At 46.3% G+C, this 16,052-nt stretch overlaps 1 protein-coding gene across 1 annotated transcript in view; it reads right to left on the bottom strand.

Moving 5' to 3' along the window:
• PFAS (phosphoribosylformylglycinamidine synthase) overlaps positions 1-8,479 on the bottom strand; it is a 69,857-nt gene extending 61,378 nt beyond the window's left edge. Inside the window, exons 1-3 of the mRNA XM_077789509.1 lie at positions 8,454-8,479; positions 4,977-5,136; positions 1,451-1,589 (exon numbers count right to left, since the gene is read on the bottom strand). Of these exons, the coding sequence (XP_077645635.1) occupies positions 1,451-1,589; positions 4,977-5,136 (299 nt within the window). The 5' untranslated portion in view covers positions 8,454-8,479. The remainder of the gene's footprint in view (positions 1-1,450; positions 1,590-4,976; positions 5,137-8,453) is intronic.
• Between the last annotated feature and the right edge of the window lie 7,573 nt (positions 8,480-16,052).

Raw genomic sequence — 16,052 nt, 5'->3', positions numbered from 1 at the left:
TAAAAATAAAAAAAACAAAAAAAATGCAAAATAACCCAAAAAAATCCCAAAAAAATTCCCCTAAATTCCGCCACAGAGACAGAACCCCGAGCCTGGCATTAATTAACCCCAATTAATTAATTAGCCATCATTAACTAGCACTAATTAGCCAAAATTAAAAAAAAAAACCCCGAAAAAATGCAAAATTCCCCCAAAAAAATCCCAGAAAATCAAAAAAACTCCCCAAAAAAACCCAAAAAATCCTAAAAAATCCCAAAAAAAATCCCCTAAAATTTCCAAAAATTCCCAAAAAATTCCCAAAAAAACCCCAAAAAAATCAAAAACAACCCCAAAATTTCCCCCAAATCCCCCCAAAACCCTCGCAAAACCCTCCCAAAATTCCCAAAAATCAACAAAAATTCCCCAAAATCCCCAAAAAATTCCCAAAAATCAACAAAAATCCCCAAAAAATCCCCCAAAAATCAGGAAAAAAAACCAAAAAATCCCCAAAAAATCAACAAAAAACCCAAAAAAATCCCAAAAAATCCCTCCCAAAATTCCCAAAATTCCCAAATTTTCCCAGAATTCCCGGAATTCCCACCTGGGGCCGATCTCCAGCAGCAGGTGGGGTCCCTGGGGGCTCAGGAACCCCCAAAAAACCCCAAAAAATCCCCAAAAAATCCCTTAAAAATCCCAATAAATCCCCCAAAATCTCCTAAAATTCCCAAAAAATCCCAAAAATTCCCAAAAATCAACAAAAATACCCAAAAAATCCTCCAAAAATCAGGAAAAAACCCAAAAAATCCCCAAAAAATCAACAAAAAAACCCCAAAAAATCCCCAAAAAATCCCATAAAATCCCCAAAAATCCCCCAAAATCCCTCCCGGAATTCCCAAAAATTCCCAAAATTCCCAAATTTTCCCGGAATTCCCGGAATTCCCACCTGGGGCCGATCTCCAGCAGCAGGTGGGGCCCCTGGGGGCTCAGGAACCCCCAAAAAACCCCAAAAAAACCCCAAAAAATCCCTTAAAATCCCCAAAAATCCCCCAAAACCCCCCAAAATCCCTCCCAAAATTTCCAAAAATTCCCAAAAATTCCCAAATTTTCCCGGAATTCCCGAATTTCCCACCTGGGGCCGATCTCCAGCAGCAGGTGGGGCCCCTGGGGGCTCAGGAACCCCCAAAAAACCCCAAAAAATCCCCAAAAAATCCCTTAAAAATCCCAATAAATCCCCCAAAATCTCCTAAAATTCCCAAAAAATCCCAAAAATTCCCAAAAATCAACAAAAATACCCAAAAAATCCTCCAAAAATCAGGAAAAAACCCAAAAAATCCCCAAAAAATCAACAAAAAAACCCCAAAAAATCCCCAAAAAATCCCATAAAATCCCCAAAAATCCCCCAAAACCCCCCAAAATCCCTCCCAAAATTCCCAAAATTCCCAGATTTTCCCGGAATTCCGGGATTTCCCACCTGGGGCCGATCTCCAGCAGCAGGTGGGGTCCCTGGGGGCTCAGGAAGCTCCTCGGGGCCACGTCGGAGCCCTGGGCCAGGGGGGACCCCAAAATCCAGCGCAGCAGCCGCAGCTCCTCCTCGCTCGGCGCCGCCTCCCCTGCGCCCAGAACATCCCAGAATAGTCACCGAGACAACATTCCCCAAATCCCAACAAATTCCCCAAAAATTCCCGAAAAATCCAAAAAAAACCCCGCGAAAATCGCACGAAAATCACCCAAAAAATGGCAAAAATACCCCAAAAATCCCATTAAAATCCCATTGAAATGGCAAAAAATCTCATTTAAATCCCATTAAAATCCCATTTAAATCAGAGAGAATTCCATAAAAATCCCAAAAAAATCCCATTAAAATTGCAAAAAAATCCCATTTAAATCCCATTAATATCGCACCAAAAATCCCAAAAAAATCCCATTTAAATCCCATTAAAATCACAGAAAATCCCATTAAGATCCCACAAAAATTCGATTAAAATCCCATAAAAATCCCATTAAAATCTCATTAAAATGGCCAAAAATCCCATTCAAATCCCATTAATATCGCACCAAAAATCCCGAAAAAATCGCATTTAAATCCCATAAAAATCACAGAAAATCCCAATAAAATCCCAAAAAAAATCCCATTTAAGTCCCATTAATATCGCACCAAAAATCCCATTTAAATCCCATTTAAATCCCATTAAAATCACAGAAAATTCCATTAAAATCCCATAAAAATTCACTAAGATCCCATAAAAATTCTATTAAAATCCCATTAAAATCCCATTAAAATCCCATTAAAATGGAAAAAAATCCCATTTAAATCCCATTAAAATCCGATTAATATCGCACCAAAAATCCCCAAAAAAATCCCATTAAAATCACAGAAAAATCCATTAAAATCCCCCAAAAATCCCATTTAAATCCTTTAAAAATCACACCAAAATCCCATAAAAACCCCATTAAAACCCCATAATAATTGCATTCAAAATCCCATTAAAATCCCGTAAAATCCCACTAAAAATTCCATTAAAATCCTGAAAAAAAAACCCAAAAATTCCATAAAAATCACAAAAATCCCTCCCAAAAAATTCCACCCAAAAAATCCCTAAAATTGACCAGAATAAAAACCAAAAAAAACCCCAAAAACCCTCAAAAATCAAAATAAAATTCCCAAAAATCACCGAATTTCTCCCAAATTTGCCCAAAATCGCCGTTTTTCACCCCAAACTCACGAGCCCAGCCCAGGTGAACTCAAACCTCTCAGATCACCCCAAAACCACCCAAAAAAACCCCAAAAATTCCCTAAAAACCCCCAAAAAAACCCCAAAAAATATCAAAAAAAACCCAAAACTGACGGAAATTGGCCCAAAGTTGCCCAAAATCGCCGTTTTTCAGCCCAAACTCACCGTCCCAGCCCACGTAGTAGCAGAGCTCGCAGCCGACCCCAAAATCTCCCAAAAGCCCCAAAATTTGTCCCAAAATCCCCAAAAATTCACCCAAAAATTCACCAAAAAAATCACAAACTTCACAAAAATTGGCCCAAAATTGCCCAAAATCGCCGTTTTTCACCCCAAACTCACCGGCCCAGCCCAGGTGAGCTCAGACCTCTCAGGTCACCCCAAACCACCCAAAAAAACCCCAAAAATTGACGTAAAAAACCCCAAAAATTCGCCAAAAGTCACCAAAGCAACACCCAAAACTGACGGAAATTGGCCCAAATTTGCCCAAAATCGCCGTTTTTCAACCCAAAATCACCATCCCAGCCCAGGTGAGCTCAAACCTCTCAGATCACCCCAAAACCACCCGAATAAATCCCAAAAATTCCCTAAAAACCCCCAAAAAATCCCTAAAAAATCACCAAAAAAATCCCAAAAATCACCGAAATTGGCTCAAAGTTGCCCAAAATCGCCGTTTTTCGGCCCAAACTCACCGTCCCAGCCCACGTAGTAGCAGAGCTCGCAGCTGACCCCAAAATCTCCCAAAAGCCCCAAAATTTGTCCCAAAAGCCCCAAAAATTCACCAAAAAATGCCCAAAAAAATCAGAAACTTCACAAAAATTGCCCAAAATTGCCCAAAATCGCCGTTTTTCACCCCAATCTCACTGTCCCAGCCCAGGTGAAATCAGACCTTGGAGGTGACCCCAAAACCACCCAGAGAAACCCCAAAAATTCACTAAAAAATGCAAAAAAAAAGCCAAAAATTCACCAAAAATCACCAAAACAACGCCCAAAAATCACCGAAATTGGCCCAAAGTTGCCCAAAATCGCCGTTTTTCGGCCCAAACTCACCGTCCCAGCCCACGTAGTAGCAGAGATCACAGCTGGCCCCAAAATCTCCCAAAAGCCCCAAAATGTGTCCCATAAGCAGCAAAAATTCACCAAAAAATGTGGAGAAAAATCACAAAATTCCCAAAAATCGCCCAAAATTGCCCAAAATTGCCGTTTTTCACCCCAAACTCACCGGCCCAGCCCAGGTGAGCTCAGAGCTCTCAGGTCACCCCAAAATCCCTCCAAAATCCCATTAAAAACCACTAAAAACACCCAAAAAACCCCCAAAAATTCGCCAAAATTCACCAAAACAACGCCCAAAAATCACCAAAATTGGCCCAAAGTTGCCCAAAATCGCCGTTTTTCACCCCAAACTCACCCTCCCAGCCCACGTAGTAGCAGAGCTCGCAGCCGACCCCAAAATCTCCCAAAAGCCCCAAAATTTGTCCCAAAATCCCCAAAAATTCACCAAAAAATGCCCAAAAAAATCACAAACTTCACAAAAATTGCCCAAAATTGCCCAAAATTGCCGTTTTTCACCCCAAACTCACCGGCCCAGCCCAGGTGAGCTCAGACCTCTCAGGTCACCCCAAAAACCTCCAAAACTGGCCCAAAAAAACCCCAAAAATTCACCAAAAAAATCATTAAAAAAGCCCAAAAATCACCAAAAATTGGCCCAAAGTTGCCCAAAATCGCCGTTTTTCGGCCCAAACTCACCGTCCCAGCCCACGTAGTAGCAGAGCTTGAAGCTGACCCCAAAATCTCCCAAAAGCCCCAAAATTTGTCCCAAAATCCCCAAAAATTCACCAAAAAATGCCCAAAAAAATCACAAAATTCTCAAAAATTGCCCAAAATCGCCGTTTTTCACCCCAAACTCACCGTCCCAGCCCAGGTGAGCTCAGAGCTCGCAGGTGACCCCAAAATCCCCCAAACTTCCCCCAAATTCCCTTTGAGAACCCCAAAAAAATCCCTAGAAATGCCCCAAAAATCACCAAAAAATGTTTTAAAAAGTATAAAAATCGCCCAAAATTGCCCAAAATCGCCGTTTTTCACCCCAAACTCACCGGCCCAGCCCAGGTGAGCTCGGACCTCTCAGGTCACCCCAAAACCACCCAAAAAAACCCCAAAAATTGACGTAAAAACCCCAAAAATTCGCCAAAATTCACCAAAACAACGCCCAAAAATCACCAAAAATTGCCCAAAATTGCCCAAAATCGCCGTTTTTCGGCCCAAACTCACCGTCCCAGCCCACGTAGTAGCAGAGCTCGGCGCTCAGCCCCGTCACCGCCGGCTCCAGCTCCTGCGCCGCCCTCAGGGGGGGCCCCAACCCTGAGGGGACCCCCAGATCCGGGACCCCCCCCGGGGCCGGCGGCCGCACGAAGAACCGCAGCAGCTGCATCTGCCCGGAAATTTGGGGAGAAATTCCATCGGTTTGGGAATTCCGGGAAATTCCCGGAATTTGGGGGGTTTTTTCCCCAAAAAAAAATGAAGAAAAATGAAGAAAAAACGGGGGTTTTATGGCGAAAAATGTGAATTTTGGGGGGTTTTCTGCATGAAAATATGAATTTTTGGGGGGTTTTTTCCATGGAAATAAGGAAATTTGGGAGATCGCGAAAATTTGGGGATTTTTCACCAAAAAAATCCCAAAATTTGGGGAAATTTCCCCAAAAATTCAAGATTTTTGGCACCAAAATACCAACATTTGAGAATTTCCTATGAAAAACCCAATTTTGGGGGGTTTTTCCCAAGGAAATCCTGAAATTTGGGAGATCACAAAAATTTGGGGATTTTTCCAAAAAAAATCCCAAATTTTGGGGAAATTTCCCCCAAAAATCCCTAAATTTGGAGATTTTTCCCATTAAAAAATGAAAAATTGGGGATTTTTCCCATAAAAATACCAAGTTTTGGGAATTTTTCCCATGGAAATCCTGAAATTTGGAAGATCCCGAAAATTTGGGCATTTTTTTCCAAAAAATCCCAAATTTTGGGGAAATTTCCCAAAAAAAATCCCTAAATTCGGAGATTTTTTCCCACTGAAAAACCAAAAATTGGGGATTTTTCTCATAAAAATCCAAATTTTGGGGATTTTCCCCCATGGAAATAATGAAATTTGGGAGATCCCAAAAATTTGGGGATTTTTTTTCCCAAAAAATCCCAAAATTTGGGGATTTTTGGGGAAAAAAATTCAAAAATTCACGATTTTCCCCATAAAAATCCCAAAACTTGGGGATTTTTCCCCAAAAAATCCAAAATTTTGTGGAAATTGCCAAAAAAATTCAAGATTTTTGGCATCAAATACCAAAATTTGAGGATTTCCTATGAAAATCCCAAATTTTGGAGATTCTTTCCCATCAAAATCCTGAAATTACAGAATCCCAAAAATTTGGGCATTTTTTCCCAAAAAATCCCAAATTTTGGGGATTTTTCCCAAAAAATCCCTAAAATTTGGGGATTTTTGGAAAAAAAATCCCCAAATCTGGGCATTTTTCCCATAAAAATCCCAAATTTTGGGGTTTTTCCCATGGAAATCCTGAAATTTGGGGGATCCCAAAAATTGGGGAATTTTTACCAAAAAAATCCCAAAAAATTGGGGAATTTTCCAATAAAAATCCCAAAATTTATGGATTTTCTGTGAAAAAATTCCCAAAATTGTGGAATTTCCCCCAAAAAATCCCAAAATTTGGGGAATTTTCTGTATTAAAATTCCAAATTTTGGGGATTTTTCCCATAAAAATCCCCAAACTTGGGGAATTTTCCCTAAAAAAACCCAAAATTCCCCCAAATTTTCCCCAAAAAACCCAGAAAAAAACTGAAAAAAATAAAAAAATTTTTAAAAAGCCCAAAAAAACCCCAAAAAAATCCCAAAAAATCAAAAAAAAACCCAAATCCCCGAATTTAGGCTCTCCCACCCCCGGGACCCCAAAAATTCCCCAAAAATCCCAAAATTCCCCCCAAATTCCCCCAAAAAAATCCAAAAATCCCGGAAAAAAAACGAAAAAAAAATTTAAAAATCAAAAAAATTCGCAAAAAATCCCAAAAAAATCCCAAAAAAATCCCAAAAAAATCCCAAATAATCCCAAATCCCCAAATTTGGGCTCTCCCAACCCCGGGTCCCCCAAAAATACCCCAAAAAATCCAAAATTCCCACAAATTTTCCCCAAAAAAACCGAAAATCCCAGAAAAAAACCCCAAAAATCCCCAAAAAAACCAAAAAAAACCCCAAAAAAATTGCAAAAAACTCCAAAAAATCCCCAATAACCCAAAATCCCCAAATTTGGGCTCTCCCAACCCTGGGTCCCCCAAAAATACCCCAAAAAACCCAAAATTCCCCCAAAATTTCCCCAAAAACCCCAAAAATGCCAGAAAAAACCTGAAAAAAATCAAAAAAAATCCCAAAAAATAAAAAAAAAATATCCAAAAAACCCAAAAAAATCCCCAAAATTTCCCAAATCCCCAAATTTGGGCTCTCCCAACCCCGGGTCCCCCAAAAATACCCCAAAAAACCAAAAATCCCCCCCAAAAAACCCGAAAATCCCAGAAAAAAACTGAAAAAAATCCAAAAAAATAAAAAAAAATCCAAAAAAACCCAAAAAATCCCCAAAAACCCAAAAAATCCCCAAATATGGGCTCTCCCAATCCCAAGATGCCAAAAAATCCCCAAAAAACCCAAAATTCCATAAAAATTCCCCCCAAAAAAACCGAAAATTTCGGAAAAAAACTAAAGAAAACCAACAAAAAACCCCAAAAAATCCCAAAAATCCCAAAAATCCCAAAATTCCCCAAATTTGGGCTCTCCCAACCCCGGGTCCCCCAAAAACACCCCAAAAAACCCAAAATTCCCACAAAAAAATCCGAAAATCCCAGAAAAAAAACTGAAAAAAATCCAAAAAAATAAAAAAAAACCGCAAAAAATCCCAAAAAAATCACAAAAAATCCAGAAAAATCCCCAAAAAATCCCAAATCCCAAATTTGGGTTCTCTCACTCCCGAGACACCAAAAAATCCCCAAAAATCCCAAAATTCCCCCAAAAAACCAAAAAATCCCGGAAAACCCCCCCCCCCAAAAAAAAAATCCCCAAAAATCCCAAAAAAACCCAAAAAACCCAAAATCCACAAATTTGGACTCTCCCACTTTCGGGTCCCCGAAAAATACCCCAAAAATCCCAAAATTTCCCCCAAAAAAACTCCAAAAATCCCCCGCACAAAAACTAAAAAAAAAAAACAAAAATCCCCAAAAAACTTCTGGAAAAAAACCAAAATCCCCCAAATTTGGGCTCTCCCAACCCCGGGTCCCCCAAAAATACCCCAAAAAACCCAAAATTCCCCCAAAATTTCCCCAAAAAACACGAAAATCCCAGAAAAAAAACTGAAAAAAAATTTTTAAAAAATTTTTAAAAAGCGAAAAAAATCCAAAAAAATCCCAAAAATCCAGAAAAATCCCCAAAAAATCCCAAATCCCAAATTTGGGTTCTCTCACGTCCGGGACCCCAAAAATTCCCCAAAAAATCCAAAAATTGGCCCAAAATTTCCCCCAAAAAACTCGAAAATCTCGGAAAAAAACCCCAAAAAATCCCCAAAAAATCCCAAATTTCCCCAAACTCCGCCACGTGGTCGCCACGCGCGCCCCCTCCCCCCTCCCCTCCCCCCCCCCGGGATTTTGGGGATCCCAAAATGGCCGCCCCCCCTCCCCCCCACCCTCCCCCCCCCCCCCCCGTACCCGCGCGCGCTCCGCCGGGTCTGGCCCGGAACGGCCCCGGAGCGGCTGAAATGGGGCGGGGGCGGGGCCGGGCGAAAGGGGCGGGGCCAAGGGAAAAGGGGCGGGGACAAGGGAAAGGGGCGGGGTCAGGGGAAAGGGGCGGGGCTAAGGGAAAATGTTATCTATGGGAGGGGAAAGGGGCGGGGCCAGGGGGAAAGGGGCGTGGCTAAGGGGAAAGGGGCGGGGCTAAGGGAAAGGGGGCGGGGTCAGCGAGAAAAGAGGCGGGGCTAAGGGGAAATGATAGTTATGGGAAGGGAAAGGGGCGGGGCTAAGGGAAAGGGGCGGGGCTAAGGGAAAGGGGCGGGGCTAAGGGAAAATGGGCGGGGCTAAGGGGAAAGGGTCGTGGCCAAGGGAAAAGGGGCGGGGCCAAGGGAAAGGGGCGGGGGCCAATGGGAAACGTTAGTTTTGGGAAGGGAAAGGGGCGGGGCCAATGGGAAAGGGGCGGGGCCAAGGGGAAGGGGCGTGGCTAAGGGGAAAGGGGCGGGGCTAAGGGGAAAGGATGGATATGGGAAGGGGAAAGGGGCGGGGCTAAGGGGGAAACGGGCGGGGCTAAGGGAAAAGGGGCTGGGCCAAGGGAAAAGGGGCGTGGTCAGAGGGAAATGTTAGTTATGGGAAGGGAAAGGGGCGGGGCTAAGGGGAAGGGGCGGGGTTAGCGGGGAAAGGGGCAAAGTCAAAGGGAAATGTTAGTGATGGACAGGAAAAGGGGCGGGGCTAAGGGAAAAGGGGCGGGGCCAAAGGGAAATGTTAGTTGTGGATCGGGAAAGGGGCGGGGCTAAGGGGAAAGGGGCGTAGTCATGGGAAAGGGGCGTGGTCATGGGAAAGGGGCGTGGTCAATGGGAAACGTTAGTGGTGGGAAGGAAAAGGGGCGGGGCTAAGGGGAAAGGGGCGGGACCAGCGAGGAAAGGTTATTTATTAAAAGGAAAAGGGGCGGGGCTAAGGGAAAGGGGGCGTGGTCATGGTAAATGGGCGTGGCCAATGGGAAATGTTGGTTGCGGATAGGGAAAGGGGCGGGGCTAAGGGAAAGGGGCGTGGTCATGGAGGGAAGTCGAATGGTCAAAGGGACAGGGGGCGTGGCTAAAGGGAGGGGGCGTGGTCATGGGGAAGGGGCGTGGTCATGGAGGAAAGGTCAGTGGTGAAAAGCAAAGGGGCGGGGCTAAGCAAAAGGGGCGTGGCTAAGGGGGCGTGGTTAGTTGAGATGGGCGTGGCTAAGGAAATGGGCGGGGTTAAGGGAAGGCCACGCCCCCACCGAAGACCCGGGAGAGGCTGGGGGGAAAAAAATGGGGAAAAATTTGGGGGGAATTTGGGGAAATTTAGGGAAAATTCAACCAAAACGTGTTCCAAATGATGTCAGAATTTACCCAAAATTGACTCCAAATTTGATCAAAGTTTGATCAAAATTTGATCAAAATTCCACCAAAATTGATCCAAAATGCAGCCAACATTTGATCAAAATTTGGCTAAAATTTGACCAAAATTCGGCCAAAATTCAGCCCAAATTTCATCAAAACTATGTCAAAATTTACCCAAAATTTACTCCAAATTTGATCAAAATTTGATCAAAATTCAGCCAAAATTTGATCAAAATTCAACTAAAATGTGTCCAAAATTCAGCCAAAATTCAGCCAAAATTTGTCCAAAATTCAGCCAAAATTCGCTCAAAATTGCTCAAAATTTACCCAAAATTCCCCCAAAACTTGCCCAAAATCCAACGAAATATCACCCAAAATTTACCCAAAATTTGCTCAAAATTCACCAAAAATTCACTGAAAATTCAACCAAATTTCAGCCAAAATTTGTCCAAAATTTGCTCAAAATTCATCCAAATTTCAGCCAAAATTTCCTCCAAATTTGGGGAAATTTTTAGGAAATTTGGAATTTTTGGGAGAATTTTTGGGGAATTTCAGGGGGTTTTGGGACTTTTGGGGGGAATTTTTGGGAATTTGGGGGGAATTTGGGGATTTTTTGGGTGGAATTTTGGGAATTTGGGAGATTTTTAATGGAATTTTTGGAAAATTTGGGGGTTTTTTTGGGGGGGGAATTTTTGATTTTTAAGGGAATTTCAGGGGAATTTGGGGCTTTTTTGGAATAATTTTTGGGAAATTTTTCCTTTTTTTGGGGGAATTTGTAGGAAAATGGAATTTTGGGGTGGAATTTTGGAATTTTTAAGGGAAATTCAGGAAATTTGGGGATTTTTTTGGGGAAAATTTTGGATATTTTTTTAAATGGAATTTCAGAGGAAGTTGAGGGTTTTTTGGGAGAATTTTTGGGAATTTTAGGCATGAAATTTTGGAAATTTTCGTTTTTTAAGGGAAATTTGGGGATTTTTTTGGAGAAATTTGGATTTTTTTAAACAGAATTTGGGGCTTTTTTGGAGAATTTTTGGGGAATTTTTGGGGTTTTTTTTTTAATTTTGGGGGGGAAATTTTTGGGAATTTTCGTTTTTCAAGGGAAATTCGGGGAAATTTTGGGGAATTTTGGGGAAATTTTGGGAATTTTGGGCCGTCCCGGGGGTGGGGCGCCCCTCCCCCCTCCCCTCCCCCCCCAAGGCCGAAGCGATCACGTGATCGGGGGGAGGGGGCGGGGCGGGGGAGGGAAGGTCGCGAGTGACGTCACGGTGACGTCATGACCTTGACAATTCCCCTCCCCCCAAAATTCCAACCCAGGACCCCCAAAATCCGCTTTGGATCCCCAAAAATCCAACCCGGGACCCCCAAAATCCCCCCGGGACCCCCAAAATCCGCTCGGGACCCTCAAATTTCAGCCCGGGACCCCCAAAATCCTCCTGGGACCCCCAAAATCCTCCCGGGACCCCCAAAATCTGCCCCGGGACCCCAAAATCCTCTCGAGACCCCCAAAATCCAAACCGGGACCCAAAATTCAACCCGGGACCCCCAAAATCCGCTCGGGACCCTCAAAATGCTCTCGGGACCCCCAAAATTCAGCTCGGGACCCCCAAAATCTGCCCCGGGACCCCAAAAATTCGTCTCGGGACCCCCAAAATCCACTCGAGACCCCCAAAATCCTCTCGAGACCCCCAAAATCCAAACCGGGACCCAAAATTCAACCCGGGACCCCCAAAATCCGCTCGGGACCCTCAAAATGCTCTCGGGACCCCCAAAATTCAGCCCGGGACCCCCAAAATCCATCCGGGACCCCCAAAATCTGCCCCGGGACCCCAAAATCTGTTCGGGTCCCCCAAAATCCGCTCGGAGATCCCCAAAATCCACTCGGGGACCCCCAAAATCCCCCCGGGACCCCCAAAATCCGCTCGAGACCCCCAAATCCGACCCGGGACCCCAAAATCCCCCCGGGACCCCCAAAATCCGCTCGGAACCCCCAAAATTCAACCCGGGACCCCAAAATCGGCTTGAGATCCCCAAAATCCGCTCGGGGACCCCCAAAATCCTCTCGGGACCCCCAAAATCCATCCGGGACCCCCAAAATCTGCCCCGGGACCCCAAAATCTGCTCGGGTCCCCCAAAATCCGTTCGGAGATCCCCAAAATTCACTCGGGGACCCCCAAAATCCGCTCGGGACCCCCAAAATCCACTCGGGGACCCCCAAAATCCTCTCAGGACCCCCAAAATCCCCCCGGGACCCCCAAAATCCCCCCGGGACCCCCAAATTCCGCCCCCCCGCCACCTTGGGGGGTTCCGGGAAGTTCCCGCGCGTTCCTGGCCACGCCCCCGGGGCGGGGTTTATGCAAATGAGGCGCGCCGCTCACAGCGCCCCCTGGCGGCGCCCGCCGGGCTCGCGCATGCGCGGTGGCGGCGGCGGCGAAACGCTCCCGAAACGGCCCCAAAAATGACCCCAAAATTTGCCCAAATGGCCCCAAAATGAACTCAAAAGTGACCCCAAAGTGTCCCCAAAAATGTCCCCAAAATGTCCCTAAAAGACCCAAAAATGTCCCCAAAATGTCCCTAAAAGACCCAAAAATGTCCCCAAAATGACCCAAAATGTCCTCAAACTAACCCAAAAATTACCCCAAAATTTGCCCAAATGTCCCCAAAATGTCCCTAAAAAACCCCAAAATTTCCCCAAAATGTCCCTAAAAACCCAAAAATGTCCCCAAAATTGCCCAAATGGCCCCAAAATTTCCCCAAAAATGAGCCAAAAATATCCCCAAAATTACCCAAAAAATGATCCCAACATGACCCCAAAAATGTCCCCAAAATGTCCCTAAAAACCCAAAAATGTCCCCAAAAATGATCCCAAAATGTGCCCAAAAATGTCCCCAAAATGTCCCTAAAAAAACAAAAAATGTCCTCAAATTGACCCCAAAATGTCCCTAAAAAACCCAAAAATTTCCCCAAAATGTCCCTAAAAAACCCAAAAATTTCCCCAAAAATGATCCCAAAATGTCCCCAAAAATGTCCCCAAGAAACTCCAAAATTTGCCCAAATGTTCCCAAAAATGACCCAAAAAATGTCCCCAAAATGTCCCTTAAAAATCCCAAAATTTGCCCAAATGGCCCCAAAATGTCCCCAAAAATTACCCCAAAAAATGTCCCTAAAAAAACCCAAAATGTCCTAAAAAATGACCCAAAAAAGTCCCCAAACAAACCCAAAAATTACCCCAAAATTTGCCCAAATGTCCCCAAAAATGACCCAAAAAATGTCCCCAAAATGTCCCCAAATGGACCGAAAATGTCCCCAAAAAAACCCAAAAAATTGCCCAAATGGCCCCAAAATTGAGCCAAAAATGGCCCCAAAATTACCCAAAAAAGGATCCCAACATGACCCCAAAAAATGACCCCAAAATGTCCCAAAAATCCCCAAAATTTGGCCAGATGGCCCCAAAAATGTCCCTAAAAATGACCCAAAAATGACCCAAAAATGTTCCCAAATCCAAATTTTTTTTAATTTTTTTTTTTTTTCCTGAGAATTTTTTTGAATACTCCAAATATTTTTGGGATTTTTCGGGGATTTTTTGGGATTTTCCGGGAATTTTTGGGATCTTTCCTTGGGATCTCTCCGAGGATTTTGGGATACTCCAAATATTTTTGGGGGATTTTCCAAAATTTTTTCAGATCTTCTTGAGATTTTTTTTTTTGGACGATATTCCCAGGAATTTTTTGGGATGTTCCAAATATTTTTTTGGATTTTCCTGAGAATTTTGGGGAATCCCAAGATTTTTTTAGGGATTGTCCTGAGAATTTTTTAGGGATCTTCCCAAGAATTTTTTAGGGATCTTCCCAGGAATTTTTTGGGATATTCCAAATATTTCAGGGGATTTTCCTGAGAATTTTTTGGGAACTTCCCAAGAATTTTTTGGGATCTTCCTGGGAATTTTGGGATCATTTTTGGGATCCTGCTGGGAATTTTTGGGGGTCTCCTCATTTTTGGGGGGGTTTCCATCATTTGGGTTCCTGGGCAGGTGAGCAGCGCCGCCGGCGGGGGGTTGGGACATCTCGGGGGGTTGGGGACACCTTGGGGACACCTTGGAGACATCTCAGGGACATCTTCGGGGGGTTGGGGACACCTTGGGGACACCTTGGGGACATCTCGGGGACACCTTGGGGACATCTCGGGGGGTTGGGGACACCTTGGGGACACCTTGGAGACATCTCAGGGACATCTCGGGGGGCTTGGGGACACCTTGGGGACATCTCGGGGGGTTGGGGACACCTTGGGGACATCTCAGGGACACCTTGGGGACATCTCGGGGGGCTTGGGGACACCTTGGGGACATCTCGGGGACACCTTGGGGACATCTCGGGGGGTTGAGGACACCTTGGGGACATCTCAGGGACATCTCGGGGGGCTTGGGGACACCTTGGGGACACCTCAGGGACACCTTGGGGACATCTCAGGGGGTTGGGGACACCTTGGGGGTTGGGGACACCTTGGGGACATTTTTGGGACACCTTGGGGACATCTCAGGGACATCTCAGGGGGGTTGGGGACACTTTGGGGACACCTCGTGGGGCTTGGGGACATCTCAGGGACACCTTGGGGACATCTCAGGGACACCTTGGGGACATCTCAGTGGGTTGGGGACACCTTGGGGACATCTTGGGGACATCTCGGGGGGTTGGGAACACCTTGGGGACACCTTGAGAACATTTTTGGGACACCTTGGAGGACACCTTGGGGACATCTCCGGGGGTTGGGGACATCCTGGAGGGGCCCAGGGCCACCCTGGGGGCCATTGGTGACACTGGTGCCATCAGATGGAGAAGCTCTCCTGCACGCAGGTGGTGACACACGTGACACAGGTGACACAGGTGACACACAGGTGACACAGGTGACACAGGAGGTGACACAGGAGGTGACACGGGTGACACAGGTGGCACAGGTGACACAGGTGGCACAGAGGTGACACAAGTGTGACACAGGTGCCATCAGATGGCGACGCTCTCCTGCACGCAGGTGGTGACACAGGTGACACAGATGACACCGGTGACAGGGAGGTGACACCGGTGACGCAGGAGGTCACACAGGTGACACAGGTGACACAGGAGGTGGCACAGGTGACACAGGTGACACCAGTGACAGGGAGGTGACACACAGGTGACACAGGGAGGTGACCCAGGTGACACAGGTGCCACCGGTGCCAGGTGCCCTCAGATGGCAACGCTCTCCTGCACGCAGGAGGTGACACAGGTGACACAGGTGCCACAGGAGGTGACCCAGGTGGCACAGGTGACACAGGCGACACAGGTGACACAGGTGGCACAGGTGACACAGGCGACACAGGTGACACAGGTGCCACTGGTACCAGGTGCCCTCAGATGGCGACGCTCTCCTGCACACGGGTGGTGACACAGGTGGCACAGGCGACACAGGTGACCCAGGTGGCACAGGTGGCACAGGAGGTGACACAGGTGACCCAGGTGCCCCAGGTGCCACCGGTGCCAGGTGCCCTCAGATGGCAACGCTCTCCTGCACGCAGGAGGTGACACAGGTGACACAGGTGGCACAGGTGACACAGGTGACACAGGGAGGTGACACAGGTGCCCCAGGTGCCCCAGGTGCCACAGGTGCCACAGGTGACACAGGTGACACAGGGAGGTGACACAGGTGACACAGGTGACACAGGTGACACAGGTGGTGCCACAGGTGACACAGGTGCCACAGGTGGCACAGGTGACACAGGTGACACAGGGAGGTGACACAGGTGCCCCAGGTGACACAGGTGACACAGGTGCCCCAGGTGACACAGGTGACACAGGTGACACAGGTGCCCCAGGTGGCACAGGTGACACAGGTGACACAGGTGCCCCAGGTGACACAGGTGACACAGGTGACACAGGTGACCCAGGTGCCAGGTGCCCTCAGATGGCGACACTCTCCTGCACGCAGGTGGTGACACAGGTGGCACAGGAGGTGACACAGGTGACCCAGGTGCCACAGGTGACACAGGTGACACAGGTGACAGGTGGTGGCACAGGTGCCCCAGGTGCCACCGGTGCCAGGTGCCCTCAGATGGCGACGCTCTCCTGCACGCGGGTGGTGACACAGGTGGCACAGGAGGTGACACAGGTGACACAGGTGACAGGGAGGTGACACAGGTGACCCAGGTGCCCCAGGTGCCCCAGGTGCCAGGTGCCAGGTGCCC

Source organism: Lonchura striata, chromosome 34 (assembly GCF_046129695.1).
Source record: "Lonchura striata isolate bLonStr1 chromosome 34, bLonStr1.mat, whole genome shotgun sequence".
Taxonomy (NCBI): Eukaryota; Metazoa; Chordata; class Aves; order Passeriformes; family Estrildidae; genus Lonchura; species Lonchura striata.
This window is presented reverse-complemented; position numbering and strand designations above follow the sequence as displayed.